The 26,587-nt window shown below is 46.6% G+C and overlaps 1 protein-coding gene across 1 annotated transcript in view; it reads right to left on the reverse strand.

Annotated features, from left to right (window-relative positions):
- LOC139394701 (thyrotropin-releasing hormone-degrading ectoenzyme-like) overlaps positions 1-12,470 on the reverse strand; it is a gene marked incomplete at both ends in the record, with an annotated part of 139,785 nt that extends 127,315 nt beyond the window's left edge. Inside the window, 2 exons of the mRNA XM_071142796.1 lie at positions 11,484-11,597; positions 12,319-12,470. Coding sequence (XP_070998897.1) covers positions 11,484-11,597; positions 12,319-12,470 — 266 coding nt within the window. The remainder of the gene's footprint in view (positions 1-11,483; positions 11,598-12,318) is intronic.
- Between the last annotated feature and the right edge of the window lie 14,117 nt (positions 12,471-26,587).

The raw sequence follows: 26,587 nt of genomic DNA on the forward strand, positions 1-26,587 counted from the left end.
TGTCATCTGGTAACTGTTCATCAAACATAAACTCATTCTGTTCACAACAACCCAGGGTGTGACCCCATGTCATCTGGTAACTGTTCATCAAACAGACTCATTCTGTTCACAACAACCCAGGGTGTGACCCCGTGTCACCTGGTAACTGTTCATCAAACAGACTCCTTCTGTTCACAACAACCCAGGGTGGGACCCCGTGTCACCTGGTAACTGTTCATCAAACAGACTCCTTCTGTTCACAACAACCCAGGGTGTGGCCCCATGTCACCTGATAACTGCACATCAAACATAGTGATGATAAACGTTGACACTGTACATGACATGAGTTGTCTGATATAGAAATGTGAACTGCAACTTTGGACTCACAGGTGTTTGTCTCGCTTGTATGACATCCAGTGGTGTAATACTTTAAAGTACTACTTAAGTCGTGTTTTGTTGGTATCTGTACTTTACTATTTATATTTTGGACAACTTTTACTTTTACTTCAATACATTCCTAAAGAAAATAATGTACTTTTTACTCCGTACATTTTCTCCTGACACCTAAAAGTACTTGTTACATTTTGAATGCTCAGCAGGACAGGAAAATGGTCAAATTCACACTTATCAAGAGAACATCCCTGGGTTGGGTTCAGGGGATTTAGATGTTTGAGGGTGTGAGCTGGAAAGTGGGCTGGAAAGTGGGCTGGGTTCAGGGGATATACGTGTTTGAGGGTGTGAGCTGGAAAGTGGGCTGGAAAGTGGGCTGGGTTCAGGGGATATACGTGTTTGAGGGTGTGAGCTGGAAAGTGGGCTGGAAAGTGGGCTGGGTTCAGGGGATATACATGTTTGAGGGTGAGTTGGAAAGTGAGCTGGGTTCAGGGGATATACGTGTTTGAGGGTGTGAGCTGGAAAGTGGGCTGGGTTCAGGGGATATACATGTTTGAGGGTGTGAGTTGGAAAGTGGGCTGGAAAGTGGGCTGGGTTCAGGGGATATACATGTTTGAGGGTGTGAGCTGGAAAGTGGGCTGGGTTCAGGGGATATACGTGTTTGAGAGTGTGAGCTGGAAAGTGGGCTGGGTTCAGGGGATATACATGTTTGAGGGTGTGAGCTGGAAAGTGGGCTGGAAAGTGGGCTGGGTTCAGGGGATATACGTGTTTGAGGGTGTGAGCTGGAAAGTGGGCTGGAAAGTGGGCTGGGTTCAGGGGATATACGTGTTTGAGGGTGTGAGCTGGAAAGTGGGCTGGGTTCAGGGGATATACATGTTTGAGGGTGTGAGCTAGAAAGTGGGCTGGAAAGTGGGCTGGGTTCAGGGGATATACGTGTTTGAGGGTGTGAGCTGGAAAGTGGGCTGGAAAGTGGGCTGGGTTCAGGGGATATACGTGTTTGAGGGTGTGAGCTGGAAAGTGGGCTGGAAAGTGGGCTGGGTTCAGGGGATATACGTGTTTGAGGGTGTGAGCTGGAAAGTGGGCTGGGTTCAGGGGATATACGTGTTTGAGGGTGTGAGCTGGAAAGTGAGCTGGGTTCAGGGGATACACGTGTTTGAGGGTGTGAGCTGGAAAGTGGGCTGGGTTCAGGGGATCTACGTGTTTGAGGGTGTGAGCTGGAAAGTGGGCTGGGTTCAGGGGATATACGTGTTTGAGGGTGTGAGCTGGAAAGTGGGCTGGGTTCAGGGGATATACGTGTTTGAGGTTGTGAGCTGGAAAGTGGGCTGGGTTCAGGGGATATACGTGTTTGAGGGTGTGAGCTGGAAAGTGGGCTGGAAAGTGGGCTGGGTTCAGGGGATATACGTGTTTGAGGGTGTGAGCTGGAAAGTGGGCTGGGTTCAGGGGATATACGTGTTTGAGGTTGTGAGCTGGAAAGTGGGCTGGGTTCAGGGGATATACGTGTTTGAGGGTGTGAGCTGGAAAGTGGGCTGGGTTCAGGGGATATACATGTTTGAGTGTGTGAGTTGGAAGCAGACGTTACATTTGTCTGTCTGACTTAGTGTTGAGATATCTCTGATCAGCAAGGGTAAAGGGTTTGCTGAAAACTGTGCACTTCTGAGAACTTTAGAAAACTGAATGTGTGAATATTAATACTTGAAGTCTCTTGTCATCCTATCTGTTTATCCCCGTGTAACAAGACTGCTCTTTAACAAAGCAGAGAGAGAGACAGGACCACATTTTTCTCCTGATTTAGACACTTTACCAATGAATAAAAAACAGAATGAGTCACACACTGTCTTTCTTTCCTCAAGAGCATGAGGTCGGCATCGTGCCTCCTCTAAAAAAAAGAGAGGGCAGGCAGCAAGCATCAGCCAATTTACACCTGAACTCATCTAAATACAGAAGCCAGTATCACGACTGCCCTGCCTGCAGTCATAGAGTCAGAGAAAGGCTTCCAATGCTGTTGGAACTATAGAAGTAGAATTAGAATCATTCTGATCTATGGTTGGAACACTGGGCTATTATTGTGTTCCGTGTTGTCATGCTAATGATGGTCTTATCTAATGTGAATAGAACTGCTGTGGGTGTTTATTTTCCACGAAGAGCTGTTGCATCTGGGGACACTAAGAGAAGCCTGGTCTGTGTCTGTCTGCATCAAAGTCATCGCATCAACAAAAGGGACAAAAGAGTTTAAATTGACGAGAATAACTGAAGTGATGATTAGCATATTGTTGTTGTGTTCTAGAACAAAGAGAGTTTTGAAGTATGGAACACAGTTACACTGGGATGTTTTGTATATTGATGATGCCTGGATATGATCATATATTTATTTTGAATGAGTTATATGGGTTGTTTTTCTGCGATATATATATATATATATATATATGACGGTAAAGCTAGGCAGCTAGCAGTGATGTCATCATCATCCATTCTCCACACAGTGCCTTTAAAAAAATGGACTGCTGAATTGATTCCTGTTTTGTCTAAAGAACTGCAAATCATTTGACATACATTAGGGGGTCCACTCTGACTAGGTGATTGTTCCACACAAGGAAAGCAAAGGCGATAGTCCAAACTATTCACCATACCATGAATATTTTATTGACTGCAATTTAAAAACTCCTTGCTGGGACGATGACAGAGTTTTGCTCCCTCTGTGATTAGAAATTCAGCAGCCGAGCAATTAGCTGGCGGTTCTGCAAGTCTGGAAGAGCGAAGAAGAAGAGAAAGATGCTTCTAAATTTGTTCTGGACACAGAGAGGGAGGATGGACTGTGATAATTACCAAATGAATATAGCCCATGATTGAAACGACTGCCACAACAGGAAATGCAAATGTGACAGAAATGATTGGCTGAGACTGTGCCATATCTCTTCCTCTCTCTCTCTTCGTCTCTTAGCTATACTTGAGTGTCAGGGAGTTATTTAGCCTTGGACAGCAGAAACACTTGAGAATAAGTGGACTGGAAAATATGCATAGCGGCATAACACACCACGGCTATCTCCCAAATGGCACCCTATTCCCTATATAGTGCACTACTTTAGACCAGAGCCCTATTGCCTATGTCGTGCACTAGCCCTAGGGGGCTTTGGTCAAAAGAAATTTTACAGTTTACAAAACATTAATAACACCTGCAATTTTCATGACATAGACTGACCAGGTGAATCCAGGTGAAAGATATGATCCCTTATTGATGTCACCTGTTAAATCCACATCAATCAGCGTAGATGAAGGGGTTATTAGCCTTGAGACATGGATTGTGTCTGTGGACAATTCAGAGGGTGAACGGTTAAGACACAAGATTTAAGTGCCTTTGAACGGGGTATGGTAGTAGGTGCCAGGCGTTCCCGGTTTGTGTTAAGAACTGCAAACACTCCTAGGTTTTTTCACACTTAACAGTTTCAGTGTGTATCACGAACGGCCCACCGCCCAAAGGACATTCCAGACAATTTGACACAACTGTGGGAAGCATTGGAGTCGACATGGGCCAGCATCCCTGTGGAACGCTTTCGAACACCTTGCAGAGTCCCACGCCACGAACGAACTGAGGCTGTTCTGACACCTTGCAGAGTCCCACGCCACGAACGAACTGAGGCTGTTCTGACACCTTGTAGAGTCCCACGCCACGAACGAACTGAGGCTGTTCTGACACCTTGCAGAGTCCCACGCCACGAACGAACTGAGGCTGTTCTGACACCTTGTAGAGTCCCACGCCACGAACGAACTGAGGCTGTTCTGACACCTTGCAGAGTCCCACGCCACGAACGAACTGAGGCTGTTCTGACACCTTGTAGAGTCCCACGCCACGAACGAACTGAGGCTGTTCTGAGGGGCAAAAAGAAAGCGCAACTCAATATCAGGAAGGTGTTCCTAATGTTTTGTCCACTCTGTGTATATAGGGGAAGAGGGAGTCATTTAGAACACACCCTTAAGCAATTAACAGACAGGGGGTGTCTTCCATAGACGCTGTTAATATTCCATACGTTGTGGTTGCCTTGGCAACATCTCGGGTTAAGCAGTAGGTTGACAGATAATGTATAGAATCTCTATTGTAAATAGTAATCTAAATTCCGTTGATGAAAGAAAAATCACAATGGTAGTTTGTAATAAGGGAGGGGGTAATTGATTTTCATCCAAAATATACCGTCGCAAAATTCAATATCACATTTAATAACATTTACTCTAAACACATTCAATTGTTGTTGTTTTTTTTCGATACACTGTGAACTCCATTACTGTTGAACACTGTTCTTTGTCAGGCTAATGCTCCTGTAATCGAACCAACGCGGGTAATATTTCATTAACCAGGTTAGACTTAACGTATCTCTAATCCAACCACAAACGCAGCTCGTTCAGGGGAGAACGAATAGGAGCGTGAAGTGTATGATTCGCATAATTGTTCATCATTAATGTTTGCATTAATTGCATGGGTATCATTGGCCTTTCCTGTGAATGGGGCTTTACTAGAATGTCTCTACGTTTGCATTACATTCAAGCAAGAAGTGAAGATCACATATCAGTCAGCTAGTTAGCTGGGGTTACGGCTGAGTATGGGTTATGTACATATCAACATCAATCAGCTAGTTAGCTGGGGTTACGGCTGAGTATGGGTTATGTACATATCAACATCAGTCAGCTAGTTAGCTGGGGTTACGGCTGAGTATGGGTTATGTACATATCAACATCAGTCAGCTAGTTAGCTGGGGTTACGGCTGAGTATGGGTTATGTACATATCAACATCAGTCAGCTAGTTAGCTGGGGTTACGGCTGAGTATGGGTTATGTACGTATCAACATCAGTCAGCTAGTTAGCTGGGGTTACAGCTGAGTATGGGTTATATACATACCAACATCAGTCAGCTAGTTAGCTGGGGTTACGGCTGAACATGGGTTATGTACGTATCAACATCAGTCAGCTAGTTAGCTGGGGTTACGGCTAAACATGGGTTATGTACATACCAACATCAGTCAGCTAGTTAGCTGGGGTTATGGGCTAAACATGGGTTATATACATACCAACATCAGTCAGCTAGTTAGCTGGGGTTACGGCTGTACAAAATATAGAACACTTGTTTGAGGGTTTGCTCTCAGGCTGGAATGAATGAATAGTGTCCGTTGCGTGAGAGAAAAAATATTTAGGAACTAGCAGTCAAACCATAGAAAGAAAAAAACCTATGTACCAACGTACCAATATCCCATACTAACACACAACTTAGAATGCATGGCCAATATCCCATACTAACACACAACTTAGAATGCATGGCCAATATCCCATACTAACACACAACTTAGAATGCATGGCCAATATCCCATACTAACACACAACTTAGAAGGCATGGCCAATATCCCATACTAACACACAACTTAGAAGGCATGGCCAATATCCCATACTAACACACAACTTAGAATGCATGGCCAATATCCCATACTAACACACAACTTAGAAGGCATGGCCAATATCCAATACTAACACACAACTTAGAAGGCATGGCCAATATCACATACATTGCTTCATTGTAAGTGCTATGCTAACGGGGATATTTGAAGAGATATTGGAAGAGAGAGATGGCTTGTAGCCCTTTTAGTGTAATGTAGTGGTCCCTCTCATTGATAGATAGCATTGGTGTCACATTAACACAGGAGATACAGCAGTCCAGTCCACTGTGATATTGGTACTGTGTGATGGTACAGTCTAGTCCAGTGTGATATTGGTACTGTGTGATGGTACAGTCTAGTCCAGTGTGATATTGGTACAGTCCAGTCCAGTGTGATATTGGTACTGCGAGGTGGTACAGTCTAGTCCAGTGTGATATTGGTACTGCGAGGTGGTACAGTCTAGTCCAGTGTGATATTGGTACTGTGTGATGGTACAGTCTAGTCCAGTGTGATATTGGTACAGTCCAGTCCAGTGTGATATTGGTACTGCGAGGTGGTACAGTCTAGTCCAGTGTGATATTGGTACTGCGAGGTGGTACAGTCTAGTCCAGTGTGATATTGGTACTGTGTGGTGGTACAGTCCAGTCCAGTGTGATATTGGTCCTGTGTGGTGGTACAGTCTAGTCCAGTGTGATATTGGTACTGTGTGATGGTACAGTCCAGTCCAGTGTGATATTGGTCCTGTTTGATGGTACAGTCTAGTCCAGTGTGATATTGGTACTGTGTGATGGTACAGTCCAGTCCAGTGTGATATTGGTACTGCGAGGTGGTACAGTCTAGTCCAGTGTGATATTGGTACTGTGTGATGGTACAGTCTAGTCCAGTTTGATATTGGTACAGTCTAGTACAGTGTGATATTGGTACTGTGTGATGGTACAGTCCAGTCCAGTGTGATATTGTTACTGTGTGATGGTACAGTCTAGTACAGTGTGATATTGGTACTGTGTGATGGTTCAGTACAGTGTGATATTGGTACTGTGTGATGGTCCAGTCCAGTCTTCTGTGATATTGGTCCTGTTTGATGGTACAGTCCAGTCCAGTGTGATATTGTTACTGTGTGATGGTACAGTCTAGTACAGTGTGATATTGGTCCTGTTTGATGGTACAGTCCAGTCCAGTGTGATATTGGTACTGTGTGATAGTCTAGTCCAGTGTGATATTGGTACTGTGTGATGGTACAGTCCAGTCCAGTGTGATATTGGTACTGTGTGATAGTCCAGTCCAGTGTGATATTGGTCCTGTTTGATGGTACAGTCCAGTTCAGTGTGATATTGGTACTGTGTGATGGTACAGTCCAGTCCAGTGTGATATTGGTACTGTGTGATGGTACAGTCCAGTCCAGTGTGATATTGGTACTGTGTGATGGTACAGTCCAGTCCAGTGTGATATTGGTACTGTGTGATGGTACAGTCCAGTCCAGTGTGATATTGGTACTGTGTGATAGTCCAGTCCAGTGTGATATTGGTACTGTGTGATAGTCCAGTCCAGTGTGATATTGGTACTGTGTGATAGTCCAGTCCAGTGTGATATTGGTCCTGTTTGATGGTACAGTCCAGTCCAGTGTGATATTGGTACTGTGTGATGGTACAGTCCAGTCCAGTGTGATATTGGTACTGTGTGATGGTACAGTCCAGTCCAGTGTGATATTGGTACTGTGTGATGGTACAGTCCAGTCCAGTGTGATATTGGTCCTGTTTGATGGTACAGTCCAGTCCAGTGTGATATTGGTACTGTGTGATAGTCCAGTCCAGTGTGATATTGGTCCTGTTTGATGGTACAGTCCAGTGTGATATTGGTACTGTGTGATGGTACAGTCCAGTCCAGTGTGATATTGGTACTGTGTGATGGTACAGTCCAGTCCAGTGTGATATTGGTACTGTGTGATAGTCCAGTCCAGTGTGATATTGGTCCTGTTTGATGGTACAGTCCAGTCCAGTGTGATATTGGTACTGTGTGATGGTACAGTCCAGTCCAGTGTGATATTGGTACTGTGTGATAGTCCAGTCCAGTGTGATATTGGTCCTGTTTGAAGGTACAGTCCAGTCCAGTGTGATATTGGTCCTGTTTGATGGTACAGTCCAGTCCAGTGTGATATTGGTCCTGTTTGATGGTACAGTCCAGTCCAGTGTGATATTGGTACTGTGTGATGGTACAGTCCAGTCCAGTGTGATATTGGTACTGTGTGATGGTACAGTCCAGTCCAGTGTGATATTGGTACTGTGTGATGGTAAAGTCCAGTCCAGTGTGATATTGGTCCTGTGTGATGGTACAGTCCAGTCCAGTGTGATATTGGTACTGTGTGATGGTACAGTCCAGTCCAGTGTGATATTGGTACTGTGTGATGGTACAGTCCAGTCCAGTGTGATATTGGTCCTGTTTGATGGTACAGTCTAGTCCAGTGTGATATTGGTACTGTGTGATGGTACAGTCCAGTCCAGTGTGATATTGGTACTGCGAGGTGGTACAGTCTAGTCCAGTGTGATATTGGTACTGTGTGATGGTACAGTCTAGTCCAGTTTGATATTGGTACAGTCTAGTACAGTGTGATATTGGTACTGTGTGATGGTACAGTCCAGTCCAGTGTGATATTGTTACTGTGTGATGGTACAGTCTAGTACAGTGTGATATTGGTACTGTGTGATGGTTCAGTACAGTGTGATATTGGTACTGTGTGATGGTCCAGTCCAGTCTTCTGTGATATTGGTCCTGTTTGATGGTACAGTCCAGTCCAGTGTGATATTGTTACTGTGTGATGGTACAGTCTAGTACAGTGTGATATTGGTCCTGTTTGATGGTACAGTCCAGTCCAGTGTGATATTGGTACTGTGTGATAGTCTAGTCCAGTGTGATATTGGTACTGTGTGATGGTACAGTCCAGTCCAGTGTGATATTGGTACTGTGTGATAGTCCAGTCCAGTGTGATATTGGTCCTGTTTGATGGTACAGTCCAGTTCAGTGTGATATTGGTACTGTGTGATGGTACAGTCCAGTCCAGTGTGATATTGGTACTGTGTGATGGTACAGTCCAGTCCAGTGTGATATTGGTACTGTGTGATGGTACAGTCCAGTCCAGTGTGATATTGGTACTGTGTGATGGTACAGTCCAGTCCAGTGTGATATTGGTACTGTGTGATAGTCCAGTCCAGTGTGATATTGGTACTGTGTGATAGTCCAGTCCAGTGTGATATTGGTACTGTGTGATAGTCCAGTCCAGTGTGATATTGGTCCTGTTTGATGGTACAGTCCAGTCCAGTGTGATATTGGTACTGTGTGATGGTACAGTCCAGCCCAGTGTGATATTGGTACTGTGTGATGGTACAGTCCAGTCCAGTGTGATATTGGTACTGTGTGATGGTACAGTCCAGTCCAGTGTGATATTGGTCCTGTTTGATGGTACAGTCCAGTCCAGTGTGATATTGGTACTGTGTGATAGTCCAGTCCAGTGTGATATTGGTCCTGTTTGATGGTACAGTCCAGTCCAGTGTGATATTGGTACTGTGTGATGGTACAGTCCAGTGTGATATTGGTCCTGTTTGATGGTACAGTCCAGTGTGATATTGGTACTGTGTGATGGTACAGTCCAGTCCAGTGTGATATTGGTACTGTGTGATGGTACAGTCCAGTCCAGTGTGATATTGGTACTGTGTGATAGTCCAGTCCAGTGTGATATTGGTCCTGTTTGATGGTACAGTCCAGTCCAGTGTGATATTGGTACTGTGTGATGGTACAGTCCAGTCCAGTGTGATATTGGTACTGTGTGATAGTCCAGTCCAGTGTGATATTGGTCCTGTTTGAAGGTACAGTCCAGTCCAGTGTGATATTGGTCCTGTTTGATGGTACAGTCCAGTCCAGTGTGATATTGGTCCTGTTTGATGGTACAGTCCAGTCCAGTGTGATATTGGTACTGTGTGATGGTACAGTCCAGTCCAGTGTGATATTGGTACTGTGTGATGGTACAGTCCAGTCCAGTGTGATATTGGTACTGTGTGATGGTAAAGTCCAGTCCAGTGTGATATTGGTCCTGTGTGATGGTACAGTCCAGTCCAGTGTGATATTGGTACTGTGTGATGGTACAGTCCAGTCCAGTGTGATATTGGTACTGTGTGATGGTACAGTCCAGTCCAGTGTGATATTGGTACTGTGTGATGGTACAGTCCAGTCCAGTGTGATATTGGTACTGTGTGATGGTACAGTCCAGTCCAGTGTGATATTGGTACTGTGTGATGGTACAGTCCAGTCCAGTGTGATATTGGTACTGTGTGATGGTACAGTCCAGTCCAGTGTGATATTGGTACTGTGTGATGGTACAGTCCAGTCCAGTGTGATATTGGTACTGTGTGATGGTACAGTCCAGTCCAGTGTGATATTGGTCCTGTGTGATGGTACAGTCCAGTCCAGTGCGTTGCACTGCGTGCCTAGTGTCCTAGCAGTCAGGCTTTGAGATATGCGTCTTCAATGAGTCCCCCCACAGGGAACGGCACGACTTTCAATTCAAATACTGCCATCGCTACTGAGATGAAATCAGTGTAAATTACTACCCCAACGCAAGATTTATGTGGCCTGTCACTGTTCAGTTTTTACCTAGAGATAAATTGGAAATGCATGGAAACAAACCATTTTTCGACATTAGCATAAATACATCTCCGTCTGGAAACTGGAAGTGACTTTTAACAAACAACATTTTGTTTCCGCTCCCACCAAACTCTTTATGACGGATGATTTTATTGGAACGAACTCATCGGCCCCTAAACGATGACGAATAAGGAATAACAACGGGTCAAATTTAGATTGAAGAGTTTTAGATATAATGGTAAAAACAGATGGTTAATGGTTCACCATGCTAGATGTAAACCGTATGGACAGACTAATCAGTCAATATTATTGTATCTTGTTTGGTAAATTGAGAAAAAAAATGTTTTATTTGTCTTTGTTCCAGCGAACAGTCATTATAATAAACTGTTCCTTGTCTTTGTTCCAACTGACAGGGTCATTATAATAAACTGTTCCTTGTCTTTGTTCCAACTGACAGAGTCATTATAATAAACTGTTCCTTGTCTTTGTTCCAACTGACAGTCATTATAATAAACTGTTCCTTGTCTTTGTTCCAACTGACTGACATTATAATAAACTGTTCCTTGTCTTTGTTCCAGCTGACAGACATTATAATAAACTGTTCCTTGTCTTTGTTCCAACCAACAGAGTCATTAAAATAAACTGTTCCTTGTCTTTGTTCCAGCTGACAGAGTCATTAAAATAAACTGTTCCTCGTCTTTGTTCCAACTGACAGTCATTATAATAAACTGGTTCTTGTCTTTGTTCCAACTGACAGTCATTATAATAAACTGTTCCTTGTCTTTGTTCCAACTGACAGAGTCATTATAATAAACTGTTCCTTGTCTTTGTTCCAACTGACAGAGTCATTATAATAAACTGTTCCTTGTCTTTGTTCCAACTGACAGACATTATAATAAACTGTTCCTTGTCTTTGTTCCAGCTGACAGAGTCAGTAGCCCATGCAACTGTTCTAATGCTCAGATAAGATCAGAAGTAAAGTCATTTAGGGTGGTTAAATTAGTCACAGTGTAATTACAAGGTATTGTAATCTTTCACTATCTTTACAAACACAATAAAGATCTTACCATGTTCCATTTGGGGAAGAGGAAGTCCGTTCCAACGTACTCAAAGAAGTGAGCGAAGCCTTCCTTCAGCCAGACATCCTCCCACCACACGGGGGTTACCAGGTCACCAAACCACTGCAGTAAGAAAAGAGGAAAACAGGTGAGTTCCACTGAGCTTAGTCTCTGATGTGACTGTCAACACCACCAACAACTGAGTTCCACTGGGCTTAGTCTCTGGTGTGATTGTCAACACCACCAACAACTGAGTTCCACTGGGCTTAGTCTCTGGTGTGACTGTCAACACCACCAACAACTGAGTTCCACTGGGCTTAGTCTGTGGTGTGATTGTCAACACCACCAACAACTGAGTTCCACTGGGCTTAGTCTCTGGTGTGACTGTCAACACCCCCAACAACTGAGTTCCACTGGGCTTAGTCTCTGGTGTGATTGTCAACACCACCAACAACTGAGTTCCACTGGGCTTAGTCTCTGGTGTGACTGTCAACACCACCAACAACTGAGTTCCACTGGGCTTAGTCTCTGGTGTGACTGTCAACACCACCAACAACTGAGTTCCACTGGGCTTAGTCTCTGGTGTGACTGTCAACACCACCAACAGCTGAGTTCCACTGAGCTTAGTCTCTGGTGTGACTGTCAACACCACCAACAACTGAGTTCCACTGGGCTTAGTCTCTGGTGTGATTGTCAACACCACCAACAACTGAGTTCCACTGGGCTTAGTCTCTGGTGTGACTGTCAACACCACCAACAACTGAGTTCCACGGAGCTTAGTCTCTGGTGTGACTGTCAACACCACCAACAACTGAGTTCCATTGAGCTTAGTCTCTGGTGTGACTGTCAACACCACCAACAACTGAGTTCCACTGAGCTTAGTCTCTGGTGTGACTGTCAACACCACCAACAGCTGAGTTCCACTGGGCTTAGTCTCTGGTGTGACTGTCAACACCACCAACAACTGAGTTCCACGGAGCTTAGTCTCTGGTGTGACTGTCAACACCAACAACAACTGAGTTCCACGGAGCTTAGTCTCTGGTGTGACTGTCAACACCACCAACAACTGAGTTCCACGGAGCTTAGTCTCTGGTGTGACTGTCAACACCACCAACAACTGAGTTCCACTGGGCTTAGTCTCTGGTGTGACTGTCAACACCACCAACAACTGAGTTCCATTGAGCTTAGTCTCTGGTGTGACTGTCAACACCACCAACAACTGAGTTCCACTGAGCTTAGTCTCTGGTGTGACTGTCAACACCACCAACAACTGAGTTCCACTGAGCTTAGTCTCTGGTGTGACTGTCAACACCACCAACAACTGAGTTCCACTGGGCTTAGTCTCTGGTGTGACTGTCAACACCACCAACAACTGAGTTCCACTGAGCTTAGTCTCTGGTGTGACTGTCAACACCACCAACAACTGAGTTCCACTGAGCTTAGTCTCTGGTGTGACTGTCAACACCACCAACAACTGAGTTCCACTGGGCTTAGTCTCTGGTGTGACTGTCAACACCACCAACAACTGAGTTCCACTGAGCTTAGTCTCTGGTGTGACTGTCAACACCACCAACAACTGAGTTCCACTGGGCTTAGTCTCTGGTGTGACTGTCAACACCACCAACAACTGAGTTCCACTGGGCTTAGTCTCTGGTGTGACTGTCAGCACCACCAACAACTGAGTTCCACTGAGCTTAGTCTCTGGTGTGACTGTCAACACCACCAACAACTGAGTTCCATTGAGCTTAGTCTCTGGTGTGACTGTCAACACCACCAACAGCTGAGTTCCACTGGGCTTAGTCTCTGGTGTGACTGTCAACACCACCAACAACTGAGTTCCACGGAGCTTAGTCTCTGGTGTGACTGTCAACACCACCAACAACTGAGTTCCACTGGGCTTAGTCTCTGGTGTGACTGTCAACACCACCAACAACTGAGTTCCACTGGGCTTAGTCTCTGGTGTGACTGTCAACACCACCAACAACTGAGTTCCATTGAGCTTAGTCTCTGGTGTGACTGTCAACACCACCAACAACTGAGTTCCACTGAGCTTAGTCTCTGGTGTGACTGTCAACACCACCAACAACTGAGTTCCACTGAGCTTAGTCTCTGGTGTGACTGTCAACACCACCAACAACTGAGTTCCACTGAGCTTAGTCTCTGGTGTGACTGTCAACACCACCAACAACTGAGTTCCACTGGGCTTAGTCTCTGGTGTGACTGTCAACACCACCAACAACTGAGTTCCACTGAGCTTAGTCTCTGGTGTGACTGTCAACACCACCAACAACTGAGTTCCACTGAGCTTAGTCTCTGGTGTGACTGTCAACATCACCAACAACTGAGTTCCACTGGGCTTAGTCTCTGGTGTGACTGGCAACACCACCAACAACTGAGTTCCACTGGGCTTAGTCTCTGGTGTGACTGTCAACACCACCAACAACTGAGTTCCACTGAGCTTAGTCTCTGGTGTGACTGTCAACACCACCAACAACTGAGTTCCACTGGGCTTAGTCTCTGGTGTGACTGTCAACACCACCAACAACTGAGTTCCATTGAGCTTAGTCTCTGGTGTGACTGTCAACACCACCAACAACTGAGTTCCACTGAGCTTAGTCTCTGGTGTGACTGTCAACACCACCAACAACTGAGTTCCATTGAGCTTAGTCTCTGGTGTGACTGTCAACACCACCAACAGCTGAGTTCCACGGAGCTTAGTCTCTGGTGTGACTGTCAACACCACCAACAACTGAGTTCCACGGAGCTTAGTCTCTGGTGTGACTGTCAACACCACCAACAACTGAGTTCCACGGAGCTTAGTCTCTGGTGTGACTGTCAACACCACCAACAACTGAGTTCCACTGAGCTTAGTCTCTGGTGTGACTGTCAACACCACCAACAACTGAGTTCCACTGGGCTTAGTCTCTGGTGTGACTGTCAACACCACCAACAACTGAGTTCCACTGGGCTTAGTCTCTGGTGTGACTGTCAACACCACCAACAACTGAGTTCCATTGAGCTTAGTCTCTGGTGTGACTGTCAACACCACCAACAACTGAGTTCCACTGAGCTTAGTCTCTGGTGTGACTGTCAACACCACCAACAACTGAGTTCCACTGAGCTTAGTCTCTGGTGTGACTGTCAACACCACCAACAACTGAGTTCCACTGGGCTTAGTCTCTGGTGTGACTGTCAACACCACCAACAACTGAGTTCCACTGAGCTTAGTCTCTGGTGTGACTGTCAACACCACCAACAACTGAGTTCCACTGAGCTTAGTCTCTGGTGTGACTGTCAACACCACCAACAACTGAGTTCCACTGGGCTTAGTCTCTGGTGTGACTGCCAACACCACCAACAACTGAGTTCCACTGAGCTTAGTCTCTGGTGTGACTGTCAACACCACCAACAACTGAGTTCCACTGGGCTTAGTCTCTGGTGTGACTGTCAACACCACCAACAACTGAGTTCCACGGAGCTTAGTCTATGGTGTGACTGTCAACACCACCAACAACTGAGTTCCACTGAGCTTAGTCTCTGGTGTGACTGTCAACACCACCAACAACTGAGTTCCACGGAGCTTAGTCTCTGGTGTGACTGTCAACACCACCAACAACTGAGTTCCACTGTGCTTAGTCTCTGGTGTGACTGTCAACACCACCAACAACTGAGTTCCACTGAGCTTAGTCTCTGGTGTGACTGTCAACACCACCAACAACTGAGTTCCACTGGGCTTAGTCTCTGGTGTGACTGTCAACACCACCAACAACTGAGTTCCACGGAGCTTAGTCTCTGGTGTGACTGTCAACACCACCAACAACTGAGTTCCACGGAGCTTAGTCTCTGGTGTGACTGTCAACACCACCAACAACTGAGTTCCACTGAGCTTAGTCTCTGATGTGACTGTCAACACCACCAACAACTGAGTTCCACTGAGCTTAGTCTCTGATGTGACTGTCAACACCACCAACAGCTGAGTTCCACTGAGCTTAGTCTCTGGTGTGACTGTCAACACCACCAACAACTGAGTTCCACGGAGCTTAGTCTCTGGTGTGACTGTCAACACCACCAACAGCTGAGTTCCACTGAGCTTAGTCTCTTGTGTGACTGTCAACACCACCAACAGCTGAGTTCCACTGAGCTTAGTCTCTTGTGTGACTGTCAACACCACCAACAACTGAGTTCCACTGGGCTTAGTCTCTGGTGTGACTGTCAACACCACCAACAACTGAGTTCCACGGAGCTTAGTCTATGGTGTGACTGTCAACACCACCAACAACTGAGTTCCACTGAGCTTAGTCTCTGGTGTGACTGTCAACACCACCAACAACTGAGTTCCACGGAGCTTAGTCTCTGGTGTGACTGTCAACACCACCAACAACTGAGTTCCACTGTGCTTAGTCTCTGGTGTGACTGTCAACACCACCAACAACTGAGTTCCACTGAGCTTAGTCTCTGGTGTGACTGTCAACACCACCAACAACTGAGTTCCACTGGGCTTAGTCTCTGGTGTGACTGTCAACACCACCAACAACTGAGTTCCACGGAGCTTAGTCTCTGGTGTGACTGTCAACACCACCAACAACTGAGTTCCACGGAGCTTAGTCTCTGGTGTGACTGTCAACACCACCAACAACTGAGTTCCACTGAGCTTAGTCTCTGATGTGACTGTCAACACCACCAACAACTGAGTTCCACTGAGCTTAGTCTCTGATGTGACTGTCAACACCACCAACAGCTGAGTTCCACTGAGCTTAGTCTCTGGTGTGACTGTCAACACCACCAACAACTGAGTTCCACGGAGCTTAGTCTCTGGTGTGACTGTCAACACCACCAACAGCTGAGTTCCACTGAGCTTAGTCTCTTGTGTGACTGTCAACACCACCAACAGCTGAGTTCCACTGAGCTTAGTCTCTTGTGTGACTGTCAACACCACCAACAACTGAGTTCCACTGGGCTTAGTCTCTGGTGTGACTGCCAACACCACCAACAACTGAGTTCCACTGAGCTTAGTCTCTGGTGTGACAGTCAACACCACCAACAACTGAGTTCCACTGGGCTTAGTCTCTGGTGTGACTGCCAACACCACCAACAACTGAGTTCCACTGAGCTTAGTCTCTGGTGTGACTGTCAACACCACCAACAACTGAGTTCCACTGGGCTTAGTCTCTGGTGTGACTGTCAACACCACCAACAGCTGAGTTCCACTGGGCTTAGTCTCTGGTGTGACTGTCAACACCACCAACAACTGAGTTCCACGGAGCTTAGTCTCTGGTGTGACTGTCAACACCACCAACAACTGAGTTCCACGGAGCTTAGTCTCTGGTGTGACTGTCAACACCACCAACAACTGAGTTCCACTGAGCTTAGTCTCTGGTGTGACTGTCAACACCACCAACAACTGAGTTCCACGGAGCTTAGTCTCTGGTGTGACTGTCAACACCACCAACAACTGAGTTCCACTGAGCTTAGTCTCTGGTGTGACTGTCAACACCACCAACAACTGAGTTCCACTGAGCTTAGTCTCTGGTGTGACTGTCAACACCACCAACAACTGAGTTCCACGGAGCTTAGTCTCTGGTGTGACTGTCAACACCACCAACAACTGAGTTCCACTGAGCTTAGTCTCTGGTGTGACTGTCAACACCACCAACAACTGAGTTCCACTGGGCTTAGTCTCTGGTGTGACTGTCAACACCACCAACAACTGAGTTCCACTGAGCTTAGTCTCTGGTGTGACTGTCAACACCACCAACAACTGAGTTCCACTGGGCTTAGTCTCTGGTGTGACTGTCAACACCACCAACAACTGAGTTCCACGGAGCTTAGTCTCTGGTGTGACTGTCAACACCACCAACAACTGAGTTCCACGGAGCTTAGTCTCTGGTGTGACTGTCAACACCACCAACAACTGAGTTCCACTGAGCTTAGTCTCTGGTGTGACTGTCAACACCACCAAAAACTGAGTTCCACTGGGCTTAGTCTCTGGTGTGACTGTCAACACCACCAACAACTGAGTTCCACTGGGCTTAGTCTCTGGTGTGACTGTCAACACCACCAACAACTGAGTTCCACTGGGCTTAGTCTCTGGTGTGACTGTCAACACCACCAACAACTGAGTTCCACTGAGCTTAGTCTCTGGTGTGACTGTCAACACCACCAACAGCTGAGTTCCACTGAGCTTAGTCTCTTGTGTGACTGTCAACACAACCAACAGCTGAGTTCCACTGAGCTTAGTCTCTTGTGTGACTGTCAACACAACCAACAGCTGAGTTCCACTGAGCTTAGTCTCTTGTGTGACTGTCAACACAACCAACAGCTGAGTTCCACTGAGCTTAGTCACTGGTGTGACTGTCAACACAACCAACAGCTGAGTTCCACTGAGCTTAGTCTCTTGTGTGACTGTCAACACAACCAACAGCTGAGTTCCACTGAGCTTAGTCTCTTGTATGACTGTCAACACAACCAACAGCTGAGTTCCAGTATTTATACACTATCGTTCAAAAGTTTGGAGTATCTTAGAAATGTCCCTGTTTTTTAAATAAAATCAATTCTTGTGTCCATTAAAATAACATCACATTGATCAGAAATAAATTGTAGACATTGTTAATGTTGTTAATGACTATTGTAGCTGGAAACGGCAGATTTTTTATGGAATATCTACATAGGTGAACAGAGGCAATTATTAGCAACCATCAGTCCTCAACTGGCAGCTTCATTAAATAGTACCCACAAAACACCAGTCTCAACGTCAACAGTGAAGAGGTGACTCCGGGATGCTGGCCTTCTAGGCAGAGTTGCAAAGAAAAAGCCAAAAGATGGGCAAAAGAACACAGACCCTGGACAGAGGAACTCTGCCTAGAAGGCCAGCATCCCGGAGTCGCCTCTTCACTGTTGACGTTGAGACTGGACAGAGGAACTCTGCCTAGAAGGCCAGCATCCGAGAGTCGCCTCTTCACTGTTGACACAGGTGTTTTGCGGGTACTATTTAATGAAGCCGCCAATTGAGGACTGATGGTTGCTGATAATGGCCTCTGTGGGACAGACAGTACGACTACAACACCAGTATGTAGGAAACTAGAAGCAGGTTATTGTGGGACAGACAGTACGACTACAACCCTAGTATGTAGGAAACTAGAAACAAGTTATTGTTGGACAGACGACTACAACACCAGCAGTCATCCAGATCATGTACCTAACAACCTCTCAGAACCGGTCTGCATCCCAAATGGAACCCTACATGGGCAGTATACAGGAAATAGGTTGTAATTTGGGATGTACTCTTTGGTCAAAAGCATTGACTATACAGGAAATAGGTTGTAATTTGGGATGAACTCATTGGTCAAAAGCATTGACTATACAGGAAATAGGTTGTAATTTGGGATGTACTCTTTGGTCAGAACCATTGACTATACAGGAAATAGGACATCATTTGGGATGAACTCATTGGTCAAAAGCATTGACTATACAGGAAATAGGTTGTAATTTGGGATGTACTCTTTGGTCAGAAGCATTGACTATACAGGAAATAAGTTGTAATTTGGGATGTACTCTTTGGTCAGAGGCATTGACTATACAGGAAATAGGTTGTAATTTGGGATGAACTCATTGGTCAAAAGCATTGACTATACAGGAAATAGGACATCATTTGGGATGCACTCTGTGGCTTTTTGTCACAACACTACAGGTGGAAGGATAACACTTCTCTATGTGTGGTGGACTGACACATCCACCCTGTCACCACCCTGTCAACACTGTCATGATGTTGGCCTGGGTGTAGGTTTATGACAGTCATAAATATCTCTTTCCCCCTTTTTCCTCTCTCTACCCTACTGAGGTTACATTTGCAAAACCCTTAGTTAACATAGAGATTCTGAGAACATCAGAAGGTGGGGGGGAAATGAACTATATTCTGGTAATCCAACCAATTGAACATATACGGTGGTACTTAATGAATATGATGTCAGTTCGGTTGTCATCTGAGACATTCTCATCGATGATAGGATGACATAAACTCTACAGTGGAAAGTCTACACATCAGAGTTATCATCGGATTCACATGCAATTGTTGTTCAATTTAAATGTTTGAATATAAAATGACTGGTGAAAAGATGAAATGTAATTTTAGAGATTTGGGTTTCATAAGGTTAGGGCTCTTATCAATCAGTGGCCCGCCCCTGTGAAGAGACATGGGCTGTAGACTGTGAAACAAGCCCTTCTCCCTCCACTTTATAAAGCCTTGATGAAAATGTAACCTCCTGTTCCAAGTACGTGAGGTCTGCAGCCTCTGCCTTAAAAGGACTGACATGTCAACTACAGAACTAAATCAACCTCAGTGTGAGCTTTGGTTGCGAACGGTATGAACTTTGAACTATTATTCACTACAGAAGTGATACCTCCTAGCCGTTGAGTTAGCAACAGCAGCTGCAAACGTAGGCTAGGAAAGAACAGACAGAGTATCCCGTCTATCACACAACCTATGTTACTACAATGTATCCAATTGACCACCAACAACACGGCCTTCCATCTACCACCAACCTACCAAAGCGCGGCTCGGAGTAAATATTTATTGCATTTTCCTTTTCCAAATGGGCGTACTGTATTGCTGATTCAACTTGTTAGCCAGGGTTCGTGAAGATAACCAAGAATTTACAACTTTCAGATGAGACTGAATTAAGGTGACGATTAATACTGACTGCTATTGATGTAAAATATTTCTAGGTCTTTAAGAGTTTTTTCGGAAGATAACAGCTCTATAAGTATTATTTTGTGGTGCCCCGACTATCTAGTTAATTACATTTACATGATTAGCCCAATCAGGTAATATTAATTACAGAGAAAGGATTTTATAGAATAGCATGTCATATCACTTAATCCAGCATAGCCAAAGACACGACACCCTCCTGTCACCACCCTGTCAAAGTCACCACCCTGTCAACACCCTGTCACCACCCTGTCACCACCCTGTCACCACACTGTCACTGTCACCACCCTGTCACCACCCTGTCACTGTCACCACACTGTCACTGTCAACACCCTGTCACCACACTGTCACCACCATGTCAACACCCTGTCACCACCCTGTCACCACACTGTCACCACCCTGTCACCCTCCTGTCACCACCCTGTCAAAGTCACCACCCTGTCACCACCCTGTCAAAGTCACCACACTGTCACCACACTGTCACCACCCTGTCATCACCCTGTCACCACACTGTCACCACACTGTCACCACACTGTCACCACACTGTCACCACCCTGTCACCACACTGTCACTGTCACCACCCTGTCACCACCCTGTCACTGTCACCACACTGTCACTGTCACCACCCTGTCACCACCCTGTCACCACCCTGTCACCACCCTGTCACTGTCACCACCCTGTCACCACCCTGTCACTGTCACCTCCCTGTCACCACCCTGTCACTGTCACCACCCTGTCAACACCTAGTCACCACCCTGTCACTGTCACCATCCTGTCACCACCCTGTCAACACCTAGTCACCACCCTGTCACTGTCACCACCCTGTAGCCGTCACCATCCTGTCACCACCCTGTCACTGTCACCACCCTGTCACCACCCTGTCACTGTCACCACCCCGTCACTGTCACCACCCTGTCACTGTCACCATCCTGTCACCACCCTGTCACTGTCACCACCCTGTCACTGTCACCATCCTGTCACTGTCACCACCCTGTCACCACCCTGTCAACACCTAGTCATCTCCCTGTCACCTCCCTGTCACTGTCACCATCCTGTCACTGTCACCACCCTGTCACTGTCACCATCCTCTCACCACCCTGTCACCACCCTGTCACTGTCACCACCGTGTTACTGTCACCACCCTGTCACTGGCATCACCCTGTCACCACCCTGTCACTGTCACCACCCTGTTACTGTCACCACCATGTCACTGTCACCACCCTGTCACCACCCTGTCACTGTCACAACCCTGTCACCACCCTGTTACTGTCACCACCCTGTCACTGTCACAACCCTGTCACCACCCTGTCACCACCCTGTCACTGTCACCATCCTGTTACTGTCACCACCATGTCACTGTCACCACCCTGTCACCACCCTGTCACTGTCACAACCCTGTCATCACCCTGTCACCACCCTGTTACTGTCACCACCCTGTCACTGTCATCACCCTGTCACTGTCATCACCCTGTTACCACCCTGTCACTGTCACCATCCTGTTACTGTCACCACACTGTCACTGTCACCACCCTGTCACCACCCTGTCATCACCCTGTCACTGTCACCACCCTGTCATCACCCTGTCACCACCCTGTCACCACCCTGTCACCACCCTGTCATCACCCTGTCACTGTCACCACCCTGTCATCACCCTGTCATCACCCTGTCACCACCCTGTCATCACCCTGTCACTGTCACCACCCTGTCAATGTCACCACCCTGTCACTGTCACCATCCTGTTACCACCCTGTCACTGTCACCATCCTGACACCACCCAATCATCACCCTGTCACCACCCTGACACCACCCAATAATCACCATGTAACCACCATCACCATTCTACAACACCCAGTCACCCAGAGAACCAGAGAACTAAAGAGGTGGACTGTCTTATCCACCCTGTCACGACCCAGTCACCCAGAGAACCAGAGCACTCAAGAGACTCATGTAATATTTAGCCTTGGCAGCTAAAGCCAGATCAAACTACATCACAGAGCAGGGTAGGGCAGGCAAACACAAAATGCTGAACTGGGATAGCTTTAAAACAAGGCCCTTCTGAAACAGACAAGTCTCTCCCTCTGAATCTCTCTCTCTCTCCCTCTGAATCTCTCTCTCTCTCCCACTGAATCTCTCTCTCCCTCTGACTCTCCCTCTGACTCCCTCTGACTTGGGTGGTTGGGTGGTTGGGTGGGTGGGTGGTTGGGAGGGTGGTTGGGTGGGTGGGTGGGTGGGTGGGTAGGTAGGTGGGTGGTTTGGTGGTTGGGTGGCGGGGTGGGTGGGTAGGTGGGTGGGTGGGTGGGTGGGTGGGTGGGTGGGTGGTTGGTTTGGTGGGTGGGTGGGTGGCTGGGTGGGTGGGTGGATGGATGGGTGGGTGGGTGGGTGGTTGGGTGGGTGGTTGGGTGGTTGGCTGGGTGGGTGGTTGGTGGGTGGGTGGTTTTATGGGTTGGTGGGTGGGTGGGTGGTTGGGTGGATGGTTGGGTGGAAATCTAGGTCACTTTATACTCTAAGCTCCAGACCCCCTCCACATCGTCCACCCCATCCCCTCGTCACCCTCCACATCGTCCACCCCATCCCCTCGTCACCCTCCACATCGTCCACCCCATCCCCTCGTCACCCTCCACATCGTCCACCCCATCCCCTCGTCACCCTCCACATCGTCCACCCCATCCCCTCGTCACCCTCCACATCAGCCACCCCATCCCCTCGTCACCCTCCACATCGTCCACCCCATCCCCTCGTCACCCTCCACATCGTCCACCCCATCCCCTCGTCACCCTCCACATCGTCCACCCCATCCCCTCGTCACCCTCCACATCGTCCACCCCATCCCCTCGTCACCCTCCACATCGTCCACCCCATCCCCTCGTCACCCTCCACATCGTCCACGCCATCCCCTCGTCACCCTCCACATAGGTACAAAGAGAAGATCATCCCGTTTGATCAAGCCTCCATTACCATTTCCTGCAGTAAACCGTGCCACAGATCTGCCAGCCAGCTGTTAAATATTTATAGAGTAAAATAAGCAAACGTGGAGGACTGTTATCTCTACTGTAGTGTTATCTCTACTGTAGTGTATCTCTACTGTAGTGTATCTCTACTGTAGTGTATGTAGTGTATCTCTACTGTAGTGTATCTCTACTGTAGTGTATCTACTGTAGTGTATCTACTGTAGTGTATCTCTACTGTAGTGTATCTCTACTGTAGTGCATCTCTACTGTAGTGTATCTCTACTGTAGTGTATCTCTACTGTAGTGTATGTAGTGTATCTCTACTGTAGTGTATCTCTACTGTAGTGTTATCTCTACTGTAGTGTATCTCTACTGTAGTGTATCTCTACTGTAGTGTATCTCTACTGTAGTGTTATCTCTACTGTAGTGTTATCTCTACTGTAGTGTATCTCTACTGTAGTGTTATCTCTACTGTATCTCTACTGTAGTGTATCTCTACTGTAGTGTATCTCTACTGTAGTGTTATCTCTACTGTAGTGTATCTCTACTGTAGTGTTATCTCTACTGTAGTGTCCTCTTCTTGATCCATTGGAGCTGTGTCTTGATGCCTGCACTTAAAATAACATAAAAATGGTAATTAGACTCAATTGAGTGAGATGTAGAGGGACTTCAAAGCCCAGGAAAACACACAGCACTTTTATTATGCTTTTGTGACTAATTTAGCACCAAAATGGGACAGATGAAGAGTGGTACAACCAACCAACGGAGACATAATAGTTTTTATTCCTGTTCAGGTATTTTGTTATTTTATTTGGCAGCTTGTGTGTTGCTATTATTTCCTGACAGCTGAAGAGCTATGATGTGATGTCATGTAAATACAGAGTATAAAACTGCTCCGCCGAGAACTACACGCTATCAGAATATTCAGTGTGCTGATTCATTCTGCTGTCTCCGTGTCCAATTAAGTACTTTATGTAAAGATTTCACAAAAGTGAGAGAGTAATTGACAGTAAGCTAGCTGAGATGAAGTAGATAGAGTGGGTGCAGTAAGAAATCAAGAGGTGCACAAGACCTTTTGACATCAATAAGACATCAAGACCTTTTGAGTTACAGTACCAGTCAAAGGTTTGGACTCATTCAAGGGTTGATCTTCATTTTTACTATTTGACTATTTCTACATTTTAGAATAATAGTGAAGACATCAACACTATGAAGTAACACATATGGAATCATGTAATAACCAAAAAAGTGTTGAAACAAATCTAAACATTATTTAGATTTTAGATTCTTCAAAGTAGCCACCCTTTGCCTTGATGACAGCTTTGCACACTCTTGGCATTCTCTCAACCAGCTTCATGAGGAAGTCACCTAGAATCCATTTCAATTAACAGGTGTGCCTTGTTAAAAGTGAATTCGTGTTGATGTCTTCACTATTATTCTACAATGTAGAAAATAGTATAAATAAAGAAAAACCCTTGAATGAGTAGGTGTGTCCAAACGTTTGACTGGTACTGTAGTTATCAATATCAACTGGGACAGTGCCAAACTTCCTGTTAAGGTCGTATCCGATCCAGATTATAACAACCTGTGTGCTAGATGACTTCACGGATACCGAATACTCAAAATCCGATCTGGGACCCGAGCGGTTCCGGATCCAGAATTCTAAATAATGTCACAAGTCTGGTTCGGAACTGATATGATTGTCACGGGTCTCGGGTAGGAACTGATATGATTGTCACGGGTCTGGGTCGGAACTGATGTGATTGTCACGGGTCTGGGTCGGAACTGATGTGATTGTCACGGGTCTGGGTCGGAACTGATGTGATTGTCACGGGTCTGGGTCGGAACTGATGTGATTGTCACGGGTCTCGGGTAGGAACTGATATGATTGCCATGGGTCTCGTGTCGGAATTGATATGATTGTCAAGGGTCTGGGTTGAAACTGATGTGATTGTCACGGGTCTGGGTCGGAACTGATGTGATTGTCACGGGTCTCGGGTCGGAACTGATGTGATTGTCAGGGGTCTCGGGTAGGAACTGATGTGATTGTCAGGGGTCTCGGGTAGGAACTGATGTGATTATCAGGGGTCTCGGGTCGGAACTGATGTGATTGTCACGGGTCTCGGGTCGGAACTGATGTGATTGTCACGGGTCTCGGGTCGGAACTGATGTGATTATCAGGGGTCTCGGGTCGGAACTGATGTGATTGTCACGGGTCTGGGTCGGAACTGATGTGATTGTCACGGGTCTGGGTCGGAACTGATGTGATTGTCACGGGTCTGGGTAGGAACTGATGTGATTGTCACGGGTCTCGGGTCGGAACTGATGTGATTGTCACGGGTCTCGGGTCGGAACTGATGTGATTATCAGGGGTCTCGGGTCGGAACTGATGTGATTGTCACGGGTCTCGGGTCGGAACTGATGTGATTGTCACGGGTCTCGGGTAGAAACTGATATGATTGTCACGGGTCTCGTGTCGGAATTGATATGATTGTCAGGGGTCTGGGTTGGAACTGATGTGATTGTCACGGGTCTCGGGTAGGAACTGATGTGATTGTCAGGGGTCTCGGGTAGGAACTGATGTGCTTGTCAGGGATCTCGGGTCGGAACTGATGTGATTGTCACGGGTCTCGGGTCGGAACTGATGTGATTGTCACGGGTCTCGGGTCGGAACAGATGTGATTGTCACGGGTCTCGGGTCGGAACTGATGTGATTGTCACGGGTCTCGGGTCGGAACTGATGTGATTGTCAGGGGTCTCGGGTAGGAACTGATATGATTGTCACGGGTCTCGTGTCGGAATTGATATGATTGTCAGGGGTCTGGGTTGGAACTGATGTGATTGTCACGGGTCTCGGGTAGGAACTGATGTGATTGTCAGGGGTCTCGGGTAGGAACTGATGTGATTGTCACGGGTCTCGGGTCGGAACTGATGTGATTGTCACGGGTCTCGGGTATGTGTAATTTGAACAGACTTTTCCCAGAAGGGAAAGGGAAAGGGGGGATACCTAGTCACAACTGAAAGCCTTCAACTGAAATGTGTCCTCTGCACTTAACCCAACCCCTCTGAATCAGAGAGGTGGCGACCGCCTGTCGTACAAATCTAAACACCATCGTTGCCCTAGAGAGAGAGAGACACGTTATCATTTATGCTGCTGCTCTTGCTTCCAGACGGGAGCTTGTTATTGTTGTTGTTGTTGTTGGCCAATCAGAAGTCATCAAAGCAGCAATAGACTACAGTCATAGAACCTCCCATGTGGAAAAAGTTAGGAGATATCTAATCAATGAAAGATGGAATTACAGTTGTTGTTGGCCAATCAGAAGTCATCAAAGCGGCACTAGGCTAATAGCTAGGCTACAACGACCAAGAGTCAACAGGCAGGCTCCTACTTAATATTCTGAATGGAGTCGTTGTTACTTATAACTGTAGGATGAGAAAGCTCATGCAGCCTCAATTAGCCT

This window comes from Oncorhynchus clarkii, unplaced genomic scaffold, assembly GCF_045791955.1.
Source record: "Oncorhynchus clarkii lewisi isolate Uvic-CL-2024 unplaced genomic scaffold, UVic_Ocla_1.0 unplaced_contig_13966_pilon_pilon, whole genome shotgun sequence".
Taxonomy (NCBI): Eukaryota; Metazoa; Chordata; class Actinopteri; order Salmoniformes; family Salmonidae; genus Oncorhynchus; species Oncorhynchus clarkii.